At 46.8% G+C, this 23,300-nt stretch overlaps 1 protein-coding gene across 1 annotated transcript in view; it reads left to right on the top strand.

Moving 5' to 3' along the window:
• The window catches only part of gli3 (GLI family zinc finger 3), a 92,534-nt gene extending 69,401 nt beyond the window's left edge, over positions 1-23,133 (top strand). Inside the window, exons 6-15 of the mRNA XM_070986142.1 lie at positions 1,784-1,945; positions 5,419-5,620; positions 7,535-7,754; positions 9,059-9,172; positions 10,071-10,211; positions 15,941-16,090; positions 16,192-16,356; positions 16,447-16,737; positions 17,915-18,308; positions 18,885-23,133. Of these exons, the coding sequence (XP_070842243.1) occupies positions 1,784-1,945; positions 5,419-5,620; positions 7,535-7,754; positions 9,059-9,172; positions 10,071-10,211; positions 15,941-16,090; positions 16,192-16,356; positions 16,447-16,737; positions 17,915-18,308; positions 18,885-21,274 (4,229 nt within the window). The 3' untranslated portion in view covers positions 21,275-23,133. The remainder of the gene's footprint in view (positions 1-1,783; positions 1,946-5,418; positions 5,621-7,534; positions 7,755-9,058; positions 9,173-10,070; positions 10,212-15,940; positions 16,091-16,191; positions 16,357-16,446; positions 16,738-17,914; positions 18,309-18,884) is intronic.
• Positions 23,134-23,300: the final 167 nt, after the last annotated feature.

Below are 23,300 nucleotides of genomic sequence, written 5' to 3' on the forward strand. Positions count from 1 at the left end.
CAGCTTGCTTTAAATCAAAATAGTTTCTCCAACCTACCACATGATCCCCTTTCACTTCATAGTGCTGTGAATTGTGAATGAGGCACCTAATTACTCCTTTAATCAATCCGGTGATTAATTAACCCATCAGCTTTTGTGTTGTTAGTATATCACCACGCTTACAGGGAGCCTCCTTCTTCAATATGCATTTTTTTCCAACCAAAAGTACATTTGAATAATGATGAATTAATTAACAGAATCTAATGGAGATTTAAAGTGGGTGGGATTTAGTGCCACCCTCTCGCTGCCATGCGTCTGCTTTCACGTCTTTTTTTTTTTTTTTTGCTCATCCCTCACAATTTCTTTCCTTTCTTCTATGTGAAATGGGGTTCAGAGGTAGACTTGCCCCTGATCCTATTGTAATGCTGAAGGAGCACCCGGTGGCTCACCAAGTCCTGAGGCAGGTCTCAGCCTCTTCCACGCCGGGTGCCACACTGACAGCCTTCCCCCACTCTCCCTTTTTGCCCCCAGGATCGCGCTCTGATGCCAACGTTTCTGATTTAGAAATGCCGCAAAGCCCTTTTTCTGTGCGTGGATACTGAATGGGCCACATTATGGTTGAATGCAAAAGCAAAGCTAAGGCGGAACACTGGAGACAATTAAGAAACTCCCCCCCTTCCACTGAAGACATAATACCCAGATCGAATTAATTTAGAATTTTTTCTTACATCCATTCAACCAATCATGGATGCATATTGCAGGCATACAGGCCAGCCTTAAGAGGAAATCTCCTCATACAGCGTTTCTTTATTTATTTTCTCTTTATTTCATCAATTGGGGGAAAAAGAGCTGCAGCACTCTGTGGGTCTGAACCGATTCTATATTTGCATCCAAAACCACAGTGTTAGTCTTTTCCTTCTCTCTTTCTTTGAATATTTGCATAAGGAAGCCCACCACCAGATGTTTATTTTTAGGCTACGGTTCAAGGACTTACAACACTATAACTAAGGGAACGACTTGGAAAAGAGAGGCATTTCGAGAAAGAGAGAGGAAGTGAAGTGGAGGCAGAATCGTTTGCTGTATCTTTATGCATGCAGATATATCTGGGCAGATTTAGGCCTTTTGTTTTCCTGTGCAGTTTAAGGGAACACAGTCGAGGAGCAGGTTGCATATCTGCACACTGCAGCCCTGATGTGTACAACACACAAGCACCATCTCTGGCAGAAGATGTGTCAGCCCACATACTCTTACCACACACACACACACACACACACACACACACACACACACACACACACACACACACACGCTTGTGCACTCTCCAAAGTGATCAAGGAACAGTAAGAAGGAGAGAAAAGGCTGTTTAAGAATTGTATTGTAAGACGATCAGTTATGCTGTGCTCGGCATGAATGCATCAATCAAACACTAATGCACACTCACTGTAATCTCTGAGCAAGCATCCGGTAATCCCCAGTGAGGCTCTCCACTTCAGGTGATGCTCCCCGTGCAGCTGTTTTGCTTAACTTGATGGTGTTGCTAATGTGCTCATTACTGTTCTGCTGAGCTGATTATCATCTAATGTAAATGAACGCAGGTTTGTAATGCAGTGCAGGTGCTCTCCCTGTCGTGGTTTTCTCACCACCTAATTCTTTTTCTATCCTCTGTTCTTCCTCCTCCCTCTCTGCCCTCTTTTTCCCCAAAAACAAAATCCTCCCATGCATTCTCATCGTCTCCTCATCTGTCACCTTCACCTCGTGGCCTCCTCACTTCCTCTTCGCTGACCCGATCGTTCTCCCGCTCCAGCCCCTCACACAGGTATGGCCACAGCCGAGTACTACCACCAGATGGCTCTGCTAGCGGGCCACCGTAGCCCTTACACGGGCGACCTGCTCCCCTCTGTGGCGGCCACGGCGGGCGCCAGCAGTGCCAGCGCCCTGCACATGGAGTACCTGCAGGCGATGGACAGTAAGTGTGCGCTCATCACACACATGACCCATGACTGATAGCACAGTTTATGACACGCACATGAACCCATTGCAGGTGTCTGAGGAGTACTGAACACGGGTTGGTAGTTTTTTCCAAAACTGATCCAGAGTCAGCTCGCCAAGTTGTGTGAACATGATAATATTCTTTTTTTTTTTCCTCTAAAGGCCATATTGTATATTGTGACTATGGGAGTGAAAACCACATATCTCCACATTGTCAACTTTTCATGAGAAATTAAAAAAAATGCATTCTTCAGATTGAAAAAAAATGTTTTTGAAATGGTTTATTTTTAGCTGAAGAAGTCGGAGGAATGTATTAACCCATGAGGGAACGTGCAGTCCTCATGATCACCAAATTTGGAGATAGGTGTTTTTCAGAGGACAGCTATAATGTGCATTTGTTGAATTCTTGTATCTTTTCCATCGAGCGTTGATATGCAGATAAACCAGTTTCTGGGCGTCTCCGTTAAAACCTAAATATGGTTACCAAAGTAAAAGCAGGCTACATATAAGTGTTAGTTCAGCTTCTTGCATATAACTACACATTAAAATGTAGCGATTGAATCATGTTTAACCAGCAGTTTTAGTAGCCTAGACATCTAAAAAAATGGATTTCTCAACCACACGTAGCCCAGCCGGCCCTTAACTAACGTATTATGAGTGAATACCTGCACATTATAGCATGGGTGGCCCCAGAGGGAATTCAACCTTCACAATACACCTATTTTGTACTATATATAGAGGAAGCTGCAGCTCAACCACGGCGAGGAGGGACCTGCAACTTTACTTTGACATGATTTAAATGAGCTATTGTCTTAATGTGTTGGGCGCAGGACTGTGTGCAGAGGACTTATGCTAATGAGTTATTTTAAAGTGTAAATAGGAAATTAAACGCACACTGAATCTTAGAAAGGTCAGACAGCCTCACCCGGCTCCCTTTGATGAGAATGTATTTAGTCAGGCAGACGCCGCTTTCATGGAAATCCGGGGTGAAGTTCCCCCTATTCCTCTGAACAAACTAATTAAAACTAGCCAAACTTGTGCGGGTATCAGAAAATTAATTGCTATTAAGTGGGAATTGGAATGTCCCACCATTCATCACTGGAGAAATCCTTTCTTCTGTGTCACTTTTTAAGATTAATAGACTGAAACAAAACAATTAGGGCCAAATTTAAGTGGAGATGCGATGCTCCTCACTTAAAAAACGCCTGTGATCATTGCTGGTAATAACTCATCACGTTTCAACAATGTGTGTTCCAGCGGCTGAAAAATTAACACTTTAAAGCTTTGTTGGATTTCATAAAAAACACATGCAAAGAGCAGAGTCCGTCAAGAGGCTTTCGCTCATAATCCGGGCTACCGTGTTACGGCGGCTATTTTAGTCTGTTTCACATCAGTGTAATTACCTTCAGTGAGAGTTGTGCTAATGAAACAATGGGCCTGTCCTGCCTGTTTGGGCTTTAATGGGCTATTGTCTGTGTTCATGCTGCCTAATTAGTGCCACAGCGCTCATAGATCACCATTCTTACGTCTGTATTTGTGCTCTTTATGAGTTCATTTTCTTGCCATTTCTTCTATTTCTATGCTGTTTTTCTCATTAATAAATTCACTTTTAGTAACGTTTTGAACACCGCAGCTCACATAGTGATTGACTGCACTTCTTAATTTCAGCATGTTGTATGTGACACATAATCTTTATATTGGAAATTGGCAATAAGCACAATAATTCTGAGAAGTGGGATTACTGTCATTTCTGTTTAGGTAGAATATTCCTTCATTCCTGAAGTAAGTTTTCTGGCCCGTCTTAAATTCACACTTCAGCCCTCCCCTGCGATAGCGTCCCTCTCAGGTGGCCCCGAGGCCCGTCGGCGAGGGTTCAACCCCAGTTTTGGAGCCAGCTTTTATTTCCAGCGCCGTCAGTCCGGCCTGTCTAAACCCTCCCCGGCCGGAAGAATTAATGACGCTGCGCGTAACCAGCCGTCCCGTCCATAAATCAAGAGGAAATTAGAGGGACAGTCCTGCTACGAGCCAGGACGCTCCACTCTCTGTCTCCCCGGTTGGCCGATTTATCATTTGCGCTGTGCATTAATAAACACCACTCCCATGAGGCTTTGCGGTGGTGGGATGCTGGCCCTGCTCCTCGGCCGTGCCCCCCTCTCCTAATTCCTTTAAAGTGACTTCTCCTAACTCACTTCTGGTGGATTCAGGTTGCTAAAAAAAAGTGTCAAATTTTGCACGTATGAGGTTGGATTTGTCCAAACCAGGAGGATATACGGGATTATACGTACGATTGGAGCTGAATGAAAAAAAAACAGGCATGTCGAGGAGCGTCACGTGACGAACATTGTATTTAGCAATTGTGTGCGTTCAGGGATTTGTATGTGCATATGTGTGCCCCCCCCCTCCACTGACACCCCTGTCATCAGGACATAAAAAAGGCAGATTTTCCATACAATGACAATGTAAAGGGGGTGTTGCTCTCCATACAGCTTCACGCCGTAGCCGAAACTCGGGCCTACGTATGCCAGAGCTCCACCGCTGCCACCACAGAGGCGTCCACACACACACATTCACATCCACACACTCTGATTACCATGTGAATGGAGCGCTCAGTAATCGTTGGATGTGTCAAACGAGAGATGGAGCATTTACGTTTGGGAGATGGATGGATTGAGGGGGACGTAAATATGGAGGGGGGTTATCGGGGCTGCGTAAGCTGGTTTTGTTTGCCTTTATGAAATAACTCAAAATGTTTTATTTCCAAGTCTTGAGTCACAAAGTCATTGTGTCAGTTCATGCACAAAGCGCGACATCCCCTCAGCGCTTTTTTTCCCCCTCCTTCCATCTCCCTCTGTTTTTCCCTGTCTTGTTTGTGACATCTCCATGTGAAAAGACAACAAAAGTCATGTTTTAATCTCTACCCGTGGCTCATTGTATGTGCAGAGAGAATGGTTGTGCCGTTTCCGCCTTTTACCTTTTCAAACCCCCTTTTAGTATTTCCAGTCAACACTGATTGCATTTGAATAACGAGTCAAATTGGACTTGATTAAATATTACCATACACAGTCAGAGCATTTCTCCAACATAAAAGGCATGTTTTCTCATGGATGAAATGCAAGCAGTGCATCAAGTGACAGCTGAACACTCATTCAGATGAGCCCTTTGTCTGATGATTGACAAAAATGTCATCTGTTGGGGTTAGATTAGGTTAGAGTTTGGATGAAGTCAAACAGGAAAGCATGTATAAACCAGCAAACGCTCTTTTTTTTTGGATCTGGAACTAATTTGGAGGAATTTAGCTGGTGCTCTTCTCCAAAAAAGCATGAAATAAGGGAGCAGATAAGGGTTCATTTACACTCTGTCACAGGGCCTGTTAACCTTTCACTTTCGTTCTTTCCTCGCTCTGGTCGTCTCCTCCTCCTCCTCCTCCTCCTCCTCCTCCTCCTCCTGCAGGCTCTCGCTTCTCGAGCCCTCGGCTGCCGTCGCGGCCCAGCAGGAAGCGCCCCCTGCCCATCTCGCCCCTCTCTGAGCACAGCTTTGACCTGCAGACCATGATCCGCAACTCGCCCAACTCTCTCGTCACCATGCTCAACAACTCCCGCTCCAGCTCCTCCACCAGCGGCTCCTACGGTCACCTCTCCGCTGGAGCCATCAGGTGACTGTCCCAGGCCTTCATTTATTCATTTATTTATGCTTTATTGGTGCAGCAACGAAACAGCAGTGGTGCTACAGATACAACAATGATTGAAATGGGGATAGCATAATAATAGTAATTAGAATGATCATAAATATCATGCAGCTACTGTGATTTCAATGCGTTTACAGAGTGGAAACCTGTTAAATATGGCATGTTTGAAAGAAAATAACAATAATAATGCATGTATTTAAAAATGAATAATCAATAGGTAATAATAAGAGGATAAAGAGAATAGCTAATTAAGTAAATAGTCTGTAATTGATATTGTAGTACCCTGGCATGGCGTCAGAGCTGTTAAATGCTTCTTTATTTCTGTATTTTATCTTTTATTATTATTTTGAGTTATCTCAGTCCTTAAGCCTTTAACAGAAAGCTTGTGTTACAAACTAGAAGTAGAAGTGTGCAGGAAGTGAGCTTTGAGGAGGTCTAATGAAAGGCTGTAGTGTTGCATTGTGGGAAACGTAGGATCCAGTGTGGCGCTTGAGCCACAATATGGACTAAAAATCAGAGTTCATCAGCTTTTCCTGCATTGATTTTTAAGACTCTTTAAAAAAAAAAAAAAAATTGTGAGTCTGTGAATGCAACACAAAATCACTGGATTTGTCTTTAAAGTTTAAAAAAAAACTCTCTTCCTGTCAGGATGTCTTTCAGGAGCGTTGATTGATTGTCTTTCTCTCAAGGTGGTCGTTCAGGGACTAACATGTGCCAATGATAAATCAAACAACAGGGTCTCCCTGAGGGGCATGATGGCGGAGATGATTTTCTAATATCATTGATTGGCTGATTCTTCTTACGGCACGCCTGTAGCATGCAGGATGGCGCCATGATATGACTGTAGTTAGAATACACGGAGAAGACGGGGAAAGAAAGTGTGTGGTGCAGCGAGTAAGAGTGTGTGTGTGTGTGTGTGCATCGTCCGTGTCAAACCCCCATGTGGGTGACGATCTCCCAGCCAGCCAGTCAGCCTGCCTCCCCGGCGGCTCGTGTCAGTCATCCGGTACACCTCATGGAAACATCACATACATCACACCCTGTATCCGAGGCGAGCGGAGGGAAGAAAAGAAGAAGAGGAGAGACGGGAAAAGGAAAGATCCATCGCCCCACCCACAGCCATTGATCAGCGATCTGTAAGAAGAGCCTGATCAATCACACTGCGCGCTCAGCCACTGTCCCGGTGACAGGGCCCAAATAGCCAGAGCCAACAGACTGATGAGTGATATGACAAGCGGATGGGCCCCCAAATGTGTCTCGGCCCATTGATTTCCACTCGGCTCGTAATAAGATCAGCAGACATATGGGTCGCAGCGAGAGCGAAGCGTCAGAGCTCAGGATGAATGGACGCCGCTGCTGTCGAGCCACACAGGTCTGTGTTTATCTGGTGGTTCACCTGCGGTTAGACAGACCCCAGAGCAGGTTTGGTGGCTTCTGGGACTTTTGGGATAAACAAAGTTAGCTCAGGTTGAGGGTAAATAAACTGAGGAAACAAGGCGGCTGCAGGAGCAGGGAATTAATTTAGCTTTATTTACATGGCTATACGACACACTCCGGTTTGTTTATCATCTGTATCATTTGCCCAGTGGAAGAATGACATACTGCCTTACACAGACCACATGATAATTCACTGTGTGTTAACAAGCTGAACATTCATTGGCAGGGATTTGCCGGCAGCCCCGTGGTTCCAGCATTACCACACCATCTCCTGTCAGATTGTCCTCAGGGAGGACGAACTATCCAGAACAATCCATTTATTCACTGCCTTTTCCACTTTTTTGCCTCATTGCCTTTGCAACTGATGTTTTAGTGCAGCCGTACTTTGGTTTAATGATTATTTTACCCAATATAACCGCTCAGCCTTTCTCTTTTCTGCTCCAGCCCAGCGTTAAGCTTCGCCTACCCTCCAACCCCGGTGGCTTTGCACGTGCACCAACAGCTGATTGGCCGCCAGCCGGGCATCGTGGGCTCTGCCTTCGGCCACAGTCCGCCTCTCATCCACCCGTCACCGGCCTTCGCCACCCAGAGGCCCGTACCTGGCATCCCCCCCTCCGGGCTGAGCGCCAGCGAGCGTTCAGCCATCTCCAACGACTCCTCGCAGGTGAGAGCGGCGGCAGGCGCCTGTGCGATTCATCATCACAGGTAATAGATAGCAGCATCGCATGCCAGCCACATCTCAGCGGAAGGCTGTGAGCTAACGTGGTACAGGCAGGACCCCCCCTCCACGCGCTCCTCTCAGGGGAGTTTCCTCCTACTTGTGTTGTCTCGTGTTTTTAGACGGCAGAGCGCGGCCCAGAACGTGCCTGCAGCAAACAACAAGGGGCTTGTTAGCATAGAATCCCACCGCTGACTTCATTAATCACTAGAGAGAGAACAAGGAATAGAGAGGGAATATTGACATGGATGGATGGATCCAAAGGGGCTTTTTCTCTCCTTCCTCAACCCTTACTGTATGTGCGGGCCCACATTTGAAGTAAATATTCATGTTTATTACCCGTCCTCCCTGCTGCTTCCCATTGCTTGAATGTGTGTTGTCGCGAATGAGGCCTCGTTCAAATTGGGCTCACCAAAATTGCCTTTTCCTTCCCCCAAATAAGCAGAATATTGCTTTGGGGACACAACAGAATCAGCGAAGAGAGCGGGACAAATGTGTTTCATGTTGCAGAGGCTGACAGGGTCACGACAGCTGCTACGGCAGCTTCTCAGCTCCGAAAATGTTGGAGCGCATTTTCGATTCCTCTATTTTTGCAAAACTGCCAATATTGAAAATCTACACAGTTGATTTCTCGCCTTCAAAATTCTCAGAAGTGAATTTAGTGATGAAGTGCATGAAAATTGTAAAAGCTTCCTGTTGTTGGCCTGTGGACCAGTCCAGTGCATACTGGGAATTCAGCAGTACAACATCCGGGTATTTTTGTCATAGTGCAGATTTAGCCTTTGTTTGCATGCTACATGCTACATTTGGGCCAAATAAGCACGTATTGCTAGTGTAGCAGGCAGTTTCCTGTGAAAACCATCGATGTTTCCACAGAAAACCACAGAAACATTCCCCCATGAGGGAATTTAAGCCAGGGCCGAAGTCAGGCCGTCCATCGGCTCAGCGAATGGTTCACTGAATTGGTTCATGAGTTTCTTTTAATTGCTGTGATTAGAGGAGCTAATGTGACACAGTGAATTGCATAGTTTTTCATTTGTACAGTTACAGCTCTTGCCTGGTCATTATAGCGCAACTGCAGTTGTTTTTTTCCGCTTGATTAAGGAAATGATTGATTGACTTATAATCATCACATGTATTTTTAACGAGGATAACAGAAGAAATAGAAGTAAAATCTCGAATTAAATCATCTATACAGTCAAGTCCATGTCGCGGGAAGCTTGGAAGGATGAAATATTTTGTTTCCACAGACCAAACCAACAAGTGAGTCTGCAGTGAGCAGCACAGGAGACCCGATGCACCACAAACGCTCCAAAATGAAACCGGAGGAAGAGCTGCCGAGCCCAGGCGCAGTAAGCGTACAGGTGAGGATTGTCTCAGAAATGTAAAAACATGTTTTCAGTCTCACGCTGTAAACTGGTTAGAAAATCCCAGAATTCACCAGCCAGCTTTTATTTTTAGATTTTTTCACTAGAATAGGGAGCCCGTATAACGGCTGGTCACCTGCCAAAGCGTCCGCAACAATAGACAAGCTTACCAGCCGCTGTTTGTATTTATTTACCTGCGTTTGTTTGTTGCTGTTAGTCTCCCACCCTGTTCTTATCAGCCGCTGTTTCCGAAGCGAAACAAGTCATTGATCTTTGGGAGACATGAAGGAAATTGTTTTTTTTTTTTAATCAAACTTTAAGTGGCTGGAATAGTGAAAGAGAAATGTGATGACAGTAAGGGTTTGCATCTGTAGGAAAAAAAAAAAAAGCCTTATTAGAGTCAATATTCAGGCCGCAGCAGATGCAGCCTGAGGTGTGCGGTGGAGGCCCAGGCTCTGCTGAATTAGCCCACACCAGCTCCGCTCAGGCACCTAACTGTGACAGTGAAATATGTCCGGGCTAATAGAGCAACCTACAGCAGGAAGAGGGGGTTAGATTCCTCAAATACTCGCCGCCGTCCTGTATTATAACAACCTGCAAATACAGAGCGGGGCTTTCAGCGCTACATTTCCGCTCTCTGCACTTTTTCTCCCAGGCAGCCAAAAAAAAGAGCGCTGTGGCTGAGACCTGTAACCAAATCTCTCTCCGCTCCACCTTTCATGTAAGCCAGTAAAAAATGGCTCTTCTGACAGTTTTGGATGGAGGTGTTGAGGAGAGGAAGGTGGATCATGTAGCCTTTATGCTTTCATGTCTCGCCTGCGATTAAGTCCCTTTATTCACATTGTTTTTCACTACATTGTTGTTCTTCTCGAACTTTTTCACTGTTGTTCCTCAGGACCATCCTGATGGGATGACCCTGGTGAAGGAGGAGGGGGACAAGGATGAGAGCAAACAAGAGCCGGAGGTGGTTTACGAGACGAACTGCCACTGGGAGAACTGCTGCCGCGAGTTTGACACGCAGGAGCAGCTTGTGCAAGTGAGTAACGCACACACACACACACACACTCGCAAAGAGTCACATTTCAACAGCATGTCAGTTATTTGTGCGCAAAAACAAGAAAGGCAAGACATCTCTGAACTGAGATTTCTGTTTAGCAGCTGGTTTGCATGTCGCTCTTCATCGCCTCCTGTGGGCAGGAAGTGTTCACACCTGACCCCAGCTGTTCTCCAGGACCAGAGTTTCTCATAAGGAGACGCAACAGGGCGTTTTTAGCTGAGGGACGTGTGAAGACTTCGATAAAAAGCTTTCCTGGTGCAGCTCAGAAAGCACACAGCTGCAGCGTCTCTTCCGTTTGTGTGCTGTGAGAGTTTTCAGTGTTCCTTCCTTCAAGCTTGGCAGATCCCGGCAACATCAGCTGCAGCTGTACCGTTCTGCACGACGCCTCCTATCAGGCCGCGACCCCTGCCTGCGAGTCCATGCAGCAGCTACCTACAGTAGAGCCAGAGCTGCGGGCGTCGACTGATACTGCTGCCGGATTCCTGATTGGATCCAGGGACGGTGGTAATGGGCTCAAAAGCTGGAGAGCACATCTCACAGCTGAACGGGGCCGACTGATTTGGCGGTTTAAGCCTCCCAGAGTCGGGATGTGAGCTTTGTGTACGGCGCTGGACCGGCCCTCCTCCTGGCTGTTATCAGAACTCTCTCACAGCGCAGGAAATGGATGGCTCTCATCGCATTGCGACGGCGGGTTCACCGTTAAGCTAAATATTAATGACATTACGGTTGCGTCACCCCCGCTACGGCTACTTATTAGCTCCGCCGCTCTCTTGCGGCCTGTGAACCTCTCAGCTGCCATCCAAGTGAGAGAGCGGGCCAAAGTGATGAAAATACACCAAAATGATGCTGTGAACAGGGGACGCTGGAGTGCACACGCACATACACATGAAACACACATCACCACACATCTGATAGAAAGATCCTCAGCTCTCCACAGCTGTCTATTTGCCGTCTTGACATTGCAATCCTCAGCCGCGGTGGTAACCCCTATCTATAATTGATATCCTCAGCGCGGAATGGGCTGCCTCCCGTGTTTGAAGGGCTCGGCTCAAAGGTTGAGCATCTTGACAACTTCCTGCCCCTGTTTCAGGGGGCGGGATGAGTTAAGGTGGTGGGAGAGGAGGAGATGATGGCTCCTTAATGGAGGAAAGGCTCGCTCACATCCCCCCCTACTGTAGTCACACCAGGTGGCCATCTGAGCAAAACAACGTCCTCCCATTCCTCCACACGCGCTATCCAGCCTAACCTTGCCGAGCTGCACTTATTATCAGATCGCCGTGTAGACAGAAAGCAACAAAATCCTTATTAGTTTTCCATTTTTCCATCTTGGATTTTTTTTTTCTTTTTCCGCCATTTGACTTTCTGATATTGCGTCTTATTTCTCATTTTCTATGCACATGCAGATATGCAGAGAGATGCCAATAAAAGTCTTCGCCTACAGAATCCCTGCCCTCTAATTCAGCAGAGCGGACGAGAAAATGCTCTTATCTCTCCGCACCCCCCCACCCCCCCAGTAATAGGATAAGTACAGTATTTGGACCACAGTGGGTCTCCTCACACACTGGGAGGGGCTTGGGGGTGGGGGGATTTCCATATAACCAAACAATGGAGCGTCCCTTCCCCCTGTACTTGTCTTCTGAAATGGCTTTGGGGGGAAAAACATGATGAGAAAAAGCCAGTTTCTCCTTGGCTGTAACCAATTTAACCACCAGGTTGAGCCTACAGGAGGATTCATGTTCAGCGACAGTCTGTAAACATGCAAAAAAATCACCTGCGCTCACAATCTGCATCGTGAAAAGAAACGTTTTTGTGAACTATTAAAAGTAATATCAGCTTTCCTTTGCGGCTGGCCTAATTTTAGAGTTAAGCCTTCACACCACCCTCATCGCTCTCCACCTTGTTCAAAAGCACTCCTGCCGCGCTCTTCATGCATATTTTTACACTCTCCAACATGCTCTCACCATGACATGCCACGGCGTTCCTTTATCATCTGCGTTAAAGCGCTCTCGGTGCAGCCGATAAGATAAACATCAGATCTATGCAATTTAGCTCACTTATCTGGCCTACCCAGTCAGCAAAAGCGAGGCGGGTGTCAATTTTAGTTTGCTGTATTTATTTCATTTATTACGTTTCAACTACCTCTCCAGCTCCCTCTCCACTCAGCTCCGCATTCTTTTGCTTCCCCATTTTTGGGCATAAACCTCTCCCTCTCTGCTTTTCTCTTTCATTTTCTCTCCCTCCCTCCCCTCTTTCCCCTTGGAGGGAGTACTTTTAAAGATAAGGCCTGGTGGCTTCTTTAATGTCTCTCTTGAAGTGGGCTTTTTTCGCTCCGTTTTTTTGTCGCCAGAGATGCCAACCCCACACTCCCATAATTCCCTAATATGGCCTTGCTCAACAATCTCTTATTATTTTCTCACGGATGTATTACTGATGCTTCACCACGGAGAAATCTGCAAGGAGCCGTGCATTTTCACTGCTCATGCATGAGGGAAAAATGGACCATTGTCCTCTTTTCTTAGTGAAGTGTGGTACTAAAGGTGATCAAACCTGAATCAGCATAAAAGTTTTCCATCATGCAGATTTGCTACATGAATTAGCATATTTTATTGTTCTCAGATTATTTGCTTTTCTGTGATAATCCATTTCCGGTATTTTAGGGTCGCTCCTTGACTGCTTGTGCGCAGATAACCATCAGCTGCTGAACCGCTCCATCCTGAGAATCCAGGTTCTGTCCCGTCATTGTGGGCCTGCTGATGTTTCAGACCGTTTATGAGGGATGTCTGATTGGGTTGGTGGTCTGCATGCGTGTGTTCTCACAGCTCATCAGGCCTCTCCCACCCTCCCCACAGTCTGCCATTCTGTTCCAGGTCATCTACATAGGTGGCGCTGTGATGTCCTTGTTCTTAGGTCTCCCTGTGTGCAGCCTTGTCGAGGCGGCTGCTGTGCGCCTCCCCGGTGTTAAAGGGAGATAAACGCGGGTGCAGTCTGAAGCCAGCCCCCCTCCCTGGCTGCTGGCGCAGGCTTTTAATTGGCAAAATGCAGATTTTTTTTGATCAGGAGAAGGATTAGGCCCCTTATCTGTCAAGAGTATCTTACTCTAAGATGAAAAGACTGTGCTGAATTACACATGCCAATTCTAGCTCCCTGCCCCCTGCTCGCTCACTCACTCACTCCCTCCTGCCCTCGCTCACGAAATTTTCCCCCCTTTCACTTCCTCCCTCCTCCCGTCTTTGCCTTTTTCATGCTCTTTCCTCCCCCCCTCTCTTTACACAAAGCACTTCAGCAACTGACATCACAAAAGAGCATATGATTTATTAGGCGGTGTTTGATAAAGCTAAACGGTGTTGCGGGTCCCACAGCTTAGTGAAATTGCCTTGTAAACAGGCCCTCTTTTCATGCACGCTTGCATTCTAATGCATGAGGCCTGTGTCCCAGAGAGAGTTTGATAAGGAGACATGGAGATGGATACTGAAGTGGGCGGATGCTGGGAAATGGCAAAAATAACGCGTGGAGAGATGCACGAATTTGAGCTTTCGCGTAGAGGGACGGAGAATAATTTCAAATCTTTCATTTCTTTTCCAAAACATGAAAACTTAAATCCAAGTGTACAATTCTTGGTGTGCTTTCGTGCTGTTTAAGTTTATGGATGCTTTTGCCATGCGCCCAAGCACAGCACCTGCACCTGTGTGTGTGTGTCTGTGAGAGTGTGTGTGTGCCTGTGTGCACCTCTCATACGTCACATACGGCTTCAGTGTCCCCTGTGTCCGTGTCCCTGGTGCTTCCTGTCGAGCGACTCCCTCCTAAATCCATCTTGGTGGCGTTTTTACAGTTGTTGGCCGATAAGCTGGCAGGGGGAAGATGAATAACCTGCCGCGCCGCTGCTATCAGCACCTGTTTGTCGATTTAGCCGGCCAACGGGGCCTGTCTGCTCAGCATGGAGATTATTGATTCAATAAGAATTGCCATTAGATCATGCCATTAGGTTTGTCGGCGGCCCCTCTCCCCGTGCTGTCTGTCCCCCTCTCTGTCAGCTCGGAGGCTCATGCATCACACCCGTCAACGACCTCCTTCATTTGTACAAACAGGGCGCGAGTGTGTATCCATCTGTGTGTGCGTGCGCTCGTGTTGTGCCAGCCACCCGCGTGATCCCACGCCACGGCGCTCTCCCATCGCTCTCAGCCGGGGGATATTGAATGCTGCTCACAACAGACCGATGGCTTGCCACAGGGATTCCCTCACAGAGAGGAAGAAAAAGAGGAGACGAGTCAGGTTTTCTGAGGCTCTGACCGAGCCGGGGAGGAGATCAATCTTGGGGAAACTTCACTAACGTCTGTGGTCATCCAGTCCCCAATCATTTTCTATGGAATTAGTCTTGCTTTGTCACTTTGAAATTAAAAAAATGTCAAGTGAGAATAATGGAGGTCCTTTGCGGATATATTAGTGTCAATTTTACGCTTTGCCGTCGCCGTCGCTCCCTGCTGTTACTGCGCTGACTCATTTGTCGATACTCCTCCATCAGCTGGGAGGTGAGTGCAGCGGTTTTGTGGTTAGAGGAGACTCGGGGTCAAAACATTGTGAACAAAGATTAAAAATAGGATGTTTTCTGGTCATGATATGGCCAGTGGGCAGGGCACTGGGCTGGGACAAAGATGCTGTTGTCAGAGCAGTGTCATGCCTGGAGGGGAACTGACCCTGAATTCCTTATTTGCTGTGGTTCCGCATGTTTTATAGCTCAACAATCCTGCGAGTAAGTGCTCAAAGAAAGCACGTTTCCCCAGATATTTAGGAGCAGTCAAAGTCAAGTCTCTATTTCCTCTTCCTCTATTGCCAACTGTCCCTCTTCATTCACCCCTAAGGTAAAAAGACTCTTCTCTGCTGCTTAGGAATTTAATAATATCGTTTTCTTTTGGTCAGGATATTGTGTCTGTCTCCCTGGGCTTAAATTGCTCCCGGAAAGGCACTTCAGAGGCCACCACAGTGTTGTCTCTGAAAGAGAGCCAGATGTTGACTGTCCCCAGAGGCTCTGCGTGACTTTTTTTTCTCCTCCTTCATTCCCCTGTAACATTCACCACTTACTCGGTTTTACGAGACGGTTAGTGAGAAGAGAAGAAGAAAGACGGGGAAAAAAGGGGAAGCGAGAAAGGGATGGAGCAGGAGAAAGGTGGTGCTCGCAGATATAATGCTTGGCTGGAGTTGTAAAGCCCTCGCATTTCAGACGCCTCGACTGAACTTTTGATTTCTCGCCCTATCTCCTCACCTCCCTCCCTCCTCCCCTTCTTCCTAAGCCTCAGATTGGAAGTTGCCACAGCAGCACAACTGTCAGCACTTGTCATGGAGGGGCGAGGGCCCAATGTGATGCGAAGTGACAGGGTTTTATTTGAAAATCCTGTTCAGATCGGACACTGGGACTCACAAGTCTGCCCCCCCCCCCCACACACACTGCGTTTGTGCAGAAAAGAAAGGAAAGAGTTAGAGGAGTGAGATGGAAGAAATTAAATGGAGAGCGTACCACATTAAAAGAAATGGAAAACAGGAAAGAGAATGCCACATTTGCCTCCTGTGCTGCGGAGGAAACATTCCTCAAGCCAAACAACAAATCAGTTCAAGGCAAAATAACATTGCTCTTGGTCCATCCTTCATTTTCATGTACAGACACAAGAGCTTATAATGATGCACTTTGGTTAAAGTTCTGTCATCTCCTTTTCTAGCACATCAACAACGACCACATCCACGGGGAGAAGAAGGAGTTTGTGTGTCGGTGGGAGGAATGCTCTCGAGAGCAGAAGCCCTTCAAGGCACAATACATGCTGGTGGTCCACATGCGCAGGCATACTGGGGAAAAACCCCACAAGTGCACAGTAAGGACACTGCTACGTGTGCTCAGTTGACTTCATTTGTTTTACAGATGAAAAGCTGTGTGAGTGATGTCCTCTTCTTCTTCTTCTCTCTCTTCCTTCAGTTTGAGGGCTGCACCAAGGCCTACTCCCGTCTTGAAAACCTTAAGACTCACTTACGCTCCCACACCGGAGAGAAACCTTACGTGTGTGAACACGAAGGCTGCAACAAGGCCTTTTCCAACGCCTCAGATCGGGCGAAACATCAGAATCGCACACACTCAAATGAGGTACTGATATACCTTCTGACAATTCCGCTCCTTCATTACGATTCTAAGCAGCGTGTTTCTCACAGCTCACCTTTCTCCTTTCATTTTTAGAAACCGTATGTGTGTAAAATCCCAGGCTGCACCAAACGCTACACGGACCCGAGCTCCTTACGTAAGCACGTGAAGACGGTGCACGGGCCGGAGGCACACGTCACCAAGAAACAGCGTGGAGATTACCCGCGCCCCCCGCCCCAACCCCGGGAGCCTGGGGGCAACGGCCAGGGCCGGTCACCAGGGCAGCTGCCCCTGGGTGGGTATACGGACCAAAGGGAGTACAACCATGCTACCTCAAAACAGGATGAATGTCTGCAAGTCAAGTCCATCAAGACAGAGAAGCCCATGGTGAGACTTAACATCAACCTTTCACCTTATTTTGATTCTTTTCTCACACTAATTCCTTGACTTTCATATAATCTAAAGGTCTAGTGTTTTAGGGTTCTGTGTGATTGAACAGTGAATTGGGGACATGCACATTTAACACTGAAGTCTTCTAATGAGTAAACCTTTTCTTCCATCCAATGCTTTGGCATTTCTCTCCTTCCCTTTCTAAGGACAGTGGGTAATCAGGTGAGATGGGTATCCCTTCATCTTGCATTTGTAAAATATTCTTGAAAAGTCTCACTTTCTCTGTTTGTGCTCATCGTTTCATTGTCTGTCGGACATTTGCTCATCCCATCACAACTGCTTGACTTGACATTCACCCAAAACAGGCCAGATTTGGTTCATTGTGGGCTCCCCTCATCCCTCGCATTCAAAAAAAGATCATTCTTCTCATTTCACTGTACAACACTTTGAAGAGTGGCAGTGATGTTTACCAAAAGAGCAATGCCTTTGGTCAGGACAGCGAGGACATTGAAAATATGCCCGATCCTGCCCAGAGCTCCACCGTGCAGCCAAATTCATTCACACAGTAAAAAAGGATGAACACCCTCGAACACAGTATTTATACTCGATGCCAGAAAAAGTGATTTCATTATTCCTCTGTGCAACATAGTTCCTAAAATTCAGTAAACAACCTAATTAGGCACTAGCCATTCTCACAAGAGGCCTTTATCCTATTTGCTTATCCTGAAAACAACCCAAAGCATGCTTCTCTTTTAAAACATTTGTGTGCGTGTGTGTTTGGGGGGGTGGGGGGGGGGCGCCCCGATTGGATCACAAGGGGAGGCATTACTCATGCCCCAATAATGTGCAAAACATTGTCTTCCAAACAAGTTTTTTTGCTGAAAGAATAAATGCAGAAGTTGGTTCTCGTGTTTGATGAACCAGCTCAAACTGCAGTGATTATGCAAGATGATTATATAAACAAGTGAGTCGGGTTACGTTTCATAATGCTCAGTCATCTTTCGTGAATGATAATCGTCGGCTAATGTTTCAGGGAATGCATCATTCAAACGACCGCATCGCACCATCGTTTGTGACATGTGACATTATATATCTTCCTGTGTGTTACCTGAAATAAACTAGATGGTCATTTGCTTTTCTTACTTCTTCCTTTCCTTCCTCCTGTGTCTGTCAGACGTCTCAGCCAAGCCCTGGCGGTCAGTCTACATGCAGCAGTGACCAGTCCCCCATCAGCACCTATCCCAGCAGTGGAGTCCAGCTTGCTGTGAGCGCCGGACGCTCGCCAGGGGAGGGGCTGGAGGAGAACGAGGAGAAAGAGGAAAACGATGAGGAGGCGGACGAGGAGTGTGAGGGTGAGCCGGCCCCCATCATGGATTCCACAGTCTCCACGGCAACCACGGCCATGCTGACCCTGCAGGCGAGGCGAAGTGTCGGCCGCCCCCTGCGCTGGATGGAGCACATCAAGATGGAGAGGCTGAAGCAGGTGAATGGAGCGCTGCCCAGGCTGGGGCCCCTGTCCCCTACACCGCCCCCAAAAGGCTCCACACTACCCAACATCCTGGGGAAGGGTAAGATTAATTTTTTAACTTTTTTATTTTGTTTGAAAATCCTTGAATTTTGGTCCGGCTGGGTACAAGAACCTTTTCCCACATACTCTCATGATGTTTTTCCAAAGCCTCCTCGCAAATTCACAACAGCGTCTAGTATCCTTAGTTGAGCTCATGTGGGTATTCTACAGTTAAAAAGCACCGGCACACAGAATTTACACATCACCGCAAATATTTGTACAAATCACTCTGTGAGAAATACGTTATCATAAATTCCATCTTGTCCGTTTTGGCTGAAGCATTCAGGCAAAACAAATGCTTAAAATTTACTGTTCCGCTGGAAAATGCTATCAAAACCATATCAAGCCGCATATCATATCAGAGAAAATAGCATGTAACAATGTTTCATGGCCAAGTGCTGCTTGTTGTCTACGGCAACATCTGTTTGAGGGATCTCTCCACACTTACACTTAACTTATTTGGCTGTTTCTCTCTGCTCCTCCTGCAATCTCCCTTTCACCACATAATTTCCTCGTTCTCTCGGGTCAGTGTCCAAACTTTCTTCATTCCTTTGTCTCTGTCTGTGTTTCTTCCCAGGATCCTGTCTGGGCAGGCAATGGGGGGTGTCTGCTCCTCAGCCACCTGCTCATGCTGAGCTGGGCAGCACAGAGCTAACAGTGCTTAATTTGCTCCGAGACCGGCGTGACAGCAGTGGCAGTGCCACCAGTTCGGCCTACCTGAGCAGCAGTCGACGCTCCTCAGGCATCTCCCCCTGCTTCTCCAGTCGACGCTCCAGCCAGGCTTCCCAGAGTGAGGGTACGATGGCAGCCGCCCACCACCGCCGCCTCCACAACCTTAGCTCCACCGACTCGTATGACCCTATCTCCACTGACGCCTCCCGCCGGTCCAGCGAGGCAAGCCAGTATGGAGGTGGGATAGGAGGAGGGGGTGGAGGAATACTCTCAGGTGGGGGCTGTGGAGGTGTGGGGGGATTAGGTATAGGAGGAGGAGGGGGGTCACGGGGGATGCTCAATTTAACCCCAGCACAGCACTACCACCTGAAAGCCAAGTATGCAGCAGCAACTGGTGGCCCACCTCCCACCCCTCTACCCAACATGGAGCGCATGAGCTTGAAGACTCGCATGGCTATGATGGATGAGGGTGACAGCAACCACTCCTTACCACCTCTAGTAAGGCCACATCGCTGCAGTGATGGCACCAACGGGTTTACCAATGGGTATATGGGGCATGCAGGTTACAGGAGAAGGGTCCTCTATCCTGGTGAGGGACCACTTAATGGTAACCGGAGGGCCAGTGACCCCGTGCGGACGCAGGCTCCTGATATTTGCAATCTGCCCCCAGTGCAACGCTTCAACAGCCTTAACAACCTCCACCCTCTTCCACCTCTGTCTCATCATTCTACACCTGAAACTCGCAACTTTAGCCTGCAGAACTACACACGCTCAGAGGGCAACCTGCAGAGAGGCCTGCAGCACTCACCGTACACCCCCAGCATCGCAGAACATGCAGCCTTAGAAGCCCTGGCCATGGAGGATGATGGTGAGGCTGGCCTGCTGCTTGGGGATGAGGATATGCTACCAGATGACCTGGTGCAGTATCTCCACTCCCAGGTTCAGGTGGATGGTGGCTCCTACATGCACACTGAGGACCAAATCGCTTCTAGCCAAAGGGACACCTCTCATCCATCTATGGAGGACATAGAACAGATCCAGACTTCAGGGTTGAATATGGCCTTCCTTGGGTCCCACAGCCTACAGCACCACCAGATAGCAGAACGGAAGAGCCCTAGTAAGCTTCCCATCCAGTGGAATGAAGTTAGCTCCGGGAGTGCTGACAGGTCTCCTCAGAGGGAACAAAACCACCAGACACAGTGTGGAAGGTGGTTGGGCTCAGAACGTGGACCTGTATCCGCGCCTTTTGGCAGGTTTGGAAACATGGTGGTACAGCAGCAAGTGTCCCTTGATATCCAGAACAGTTGTGCCCAGGCTAATCAGTCGCAGAGTGCTTGCTGTGTCAACCCTGTGGTGAAGCTGGAGACATCGCCTAACTCCTGCATGGAGATGAGAGGTACAGGTCACAACTCTATGAACACCTTCGGAAGGCCTAACTTCTCAGAGATCATTGATGGGCCTCTTCCACAGAGTTTCAAACAGCAGGCCTCCAATGGACCTCAGAAACAGAGCCACTTTCAGCAGAACCACAACAGCAGCAGCTCTTGCCAGGTCGGGAACAACCTAGTCCTTAGCAGGGTCTCTATGGACAGCCTAGCCAGCCTCTCCCAGGGAACTGCTCTTCATCACAATCGGCAGGTCCATGCCCCTCACCCACCGATCAACAGTTACAGGAACTCAGTCCGGACCCAGCAGTACCTCAACCCCGAGAATTCCACTGAAATTCAGGCTAGTCTCAACCAGCAGCAACAACTGCAGAGAAGTGGGGATCACTGTTCCCTTGCGCATCAGGTATCTGGGCTGAAACTGGAGGCTCCAGACCATGGATACTTAGAGCAGGGCTTTGGTGACTGCCTCTCTTATGAACCAGCGGATCACAAAGCCTCCTCGTTCCCTGTCCTGGGGGACCAGTGCTTACTGGACTCCATGACTGAGTCTGTGGGACAAGGTGGTGGCAGTGGCAGCGGGAACTCGGTTGCCCTTCTCTCCCCTGGTGCAGACCAGGTGACCAGCACAGTGGACGGCAATGTGCCTGTTGTATTAGATGAAAACGCAAGTCTGGACTTTGGTGCCATGCTGGAGGATGGCTTTGACCAGGGTAGCTTGGTCTCAGGGGTGTTGAGTCCCTCCATCTTCCAGGGTCTGTCCAGAACCTCATCACGCCTGACCACCCCTCGAGCATCCGCGGCGTTCCACAGTGTGGCCCCTGGCCTAAACAACATGGCAATTGGAGACATGAGCTCGCTCCTCACCACGCTTGCTGAGGAGAGCAAGTTCCTGGCTATCATGCAGTAGCTGCTCTCTCTCTCTCAGCTTTCTCCTCCCTTAGGAAAAATGGAAAAAAGGAAGAGAAAAACTCTGGTGTATGTGAAGATTAAGACCAAAGTGGCAATTATGAGAACTTTATTATGTACTTAAAAGTGTTGTGGATCAGGCAGTTGCCAAACCCATTTATTTTGTAAAAATGTCATCCCACACAGAAATGGGATGTGTCAAAATTATGTATAGATAAATAGTTATATTCCTTTTGTGGAATGTAGGCTATTTTTGGAAGCTCTTCTCTTTGTATGACTATGTGATGGTGAGCAAAAGCTCACTTCTTTAAAACAGTATTCTGTGTATTGTCACTGTTTTTGCTGTACACACTGATGGTAAAAATGCATGTATTCAAGGTTAAACATGAACACTGTCTATATAAGTAATAGACTAGCCCATGTGCCAAGTATCTACCGCTCTGATCGCTGACAGGTACAAAGCCGCTAAATCCAATCTTATTACAGCAGGTCAGACATGGGTCATTAATTTAACGGGCCCTGGTGATAACTTTAGATATCATAGGTTTGAATAAGTGGTGTATTTACATTTGTTGTCATTTTGTTTAAACGTTACTTTTGTGAATCTGTAAATGTTTCAGTGCTTCTACCAAGTTTTACCAAGTGGTGTTTTTGTCAAGAGTTAACTGCGGTTCGGTATCGAGTCCAAAAAATGGACACATCCAAGTGTTCAAAGCACCGTAGATAGTCGTCTACTTGATATCTAAATAGCTCAATTTAGTTAGTCTGCTAAGGTACTCACAAGTGTATATAACAGTGTTTTTATATTCTGTTTGTGATAATCTTGATTATTGACGTTGGATTGCACGGTTGCTCGGAGCTGATGTGAACACGGACATTTTCTCCTTGATGATCAAAGGTCCCATTTGGTGCTTTATGTATGCTGACATTAATAGATATGAGTACTTCATGTTTTTGATGTGTCTTAATGGCCAATGGTGGTCCGCAGCACATGAACTTCCCTCTCATGATGATAAATGCTGTAAAGTGACGTGTTTTGTTTCATAGGAAATCATCTGTATTGTTTTCTCCAAAGCTCTTAAATTCAGAATGTGTACTGCCATCAAGTATTGCAGTGACTTTGTCAACAGTGTTAGTATTGCCTTGCAGTCTTATGTGACTGAACACAGAATATTGAGTAGTTTACCTTTTATTCAGCATCAAAGCAATGAGGTACAAATTGTTTTATTGTTCTTTGGTACTTTTGTCATTTTTGTAGCTGTGCATTGATGGTGTTTTTTTTTTTGTTTTGTTTTGTTTTGTTTGTTTGTTTTTTTCTCAAAAAAGTAGAAATCATTTCCTTTGCAGGAGGGAAATTACATCGAGGTATGTGCCTTATATAAGTATCTGCCTGTCGGTAAAGAGAAAGATCACTGCCAATCTTCCATTGTGAATTATGAAAAAATTAAAGAATAACATTTAAAGTGTCTTGTGAGACCTGAAAAAAAAAAGATAAAATGACAGAACATTTATATAAGAAAAGTCTGAATATCAGAAAAGTTAAGATTTGCGAAATGCATTCTACTTTTCTTTGATTTTGTTTTTTTTTTTTAAGTTTTCACATTTATTGTGCTCTTTTATATATAATGTGTAAATACAATACTCTTTTCTGTAGGTTTAGCAGAGGAAATGGGGAGTATCCTGGGGCCAATAAAGAATTGACTTTGAAAGCAGGGATTCCCAGGCCCTGGTTAGAGGCCAGACACATCTGGCTCAGAGCGGAGCTTCAAGGGCCCAGCACTGCCCCTCCGCCAGAAGAGCCACTTTGCTCTTTTATAACTGACAACAAATGTTTGTATGGTTTTAATAAAAATGGAAATTATATTTTAAGTCTCTTTTCTTCTTTATATGCTGAGTTTGATAAAATACGAAACACACTGGTTTGAATTATGGTTTTGTTTCAACCCAAGATGGAGTATAAACAGAATAACTACCTCTGTACTTGTGCACACACTCCTTATATTAAACTGTGACAAGACAGTAAATAA

The sequence above is a fragment of the Chaetodon trifascialis genome, chromosome 18 (assembly GCF_039877785.1).
Source record: "Chaetodon trifascialis isolate fChaTrf1 chromosome 18, fChaTrf1.hap1, whole genome shotgun sequence".
Lineage (NCBI taxonomy): Eukaryota > Metazoa > Chordata > Actinopteri > Chaetodontiformes > Chaetodontidae > Chaetodon > Chaetodon trifascialis.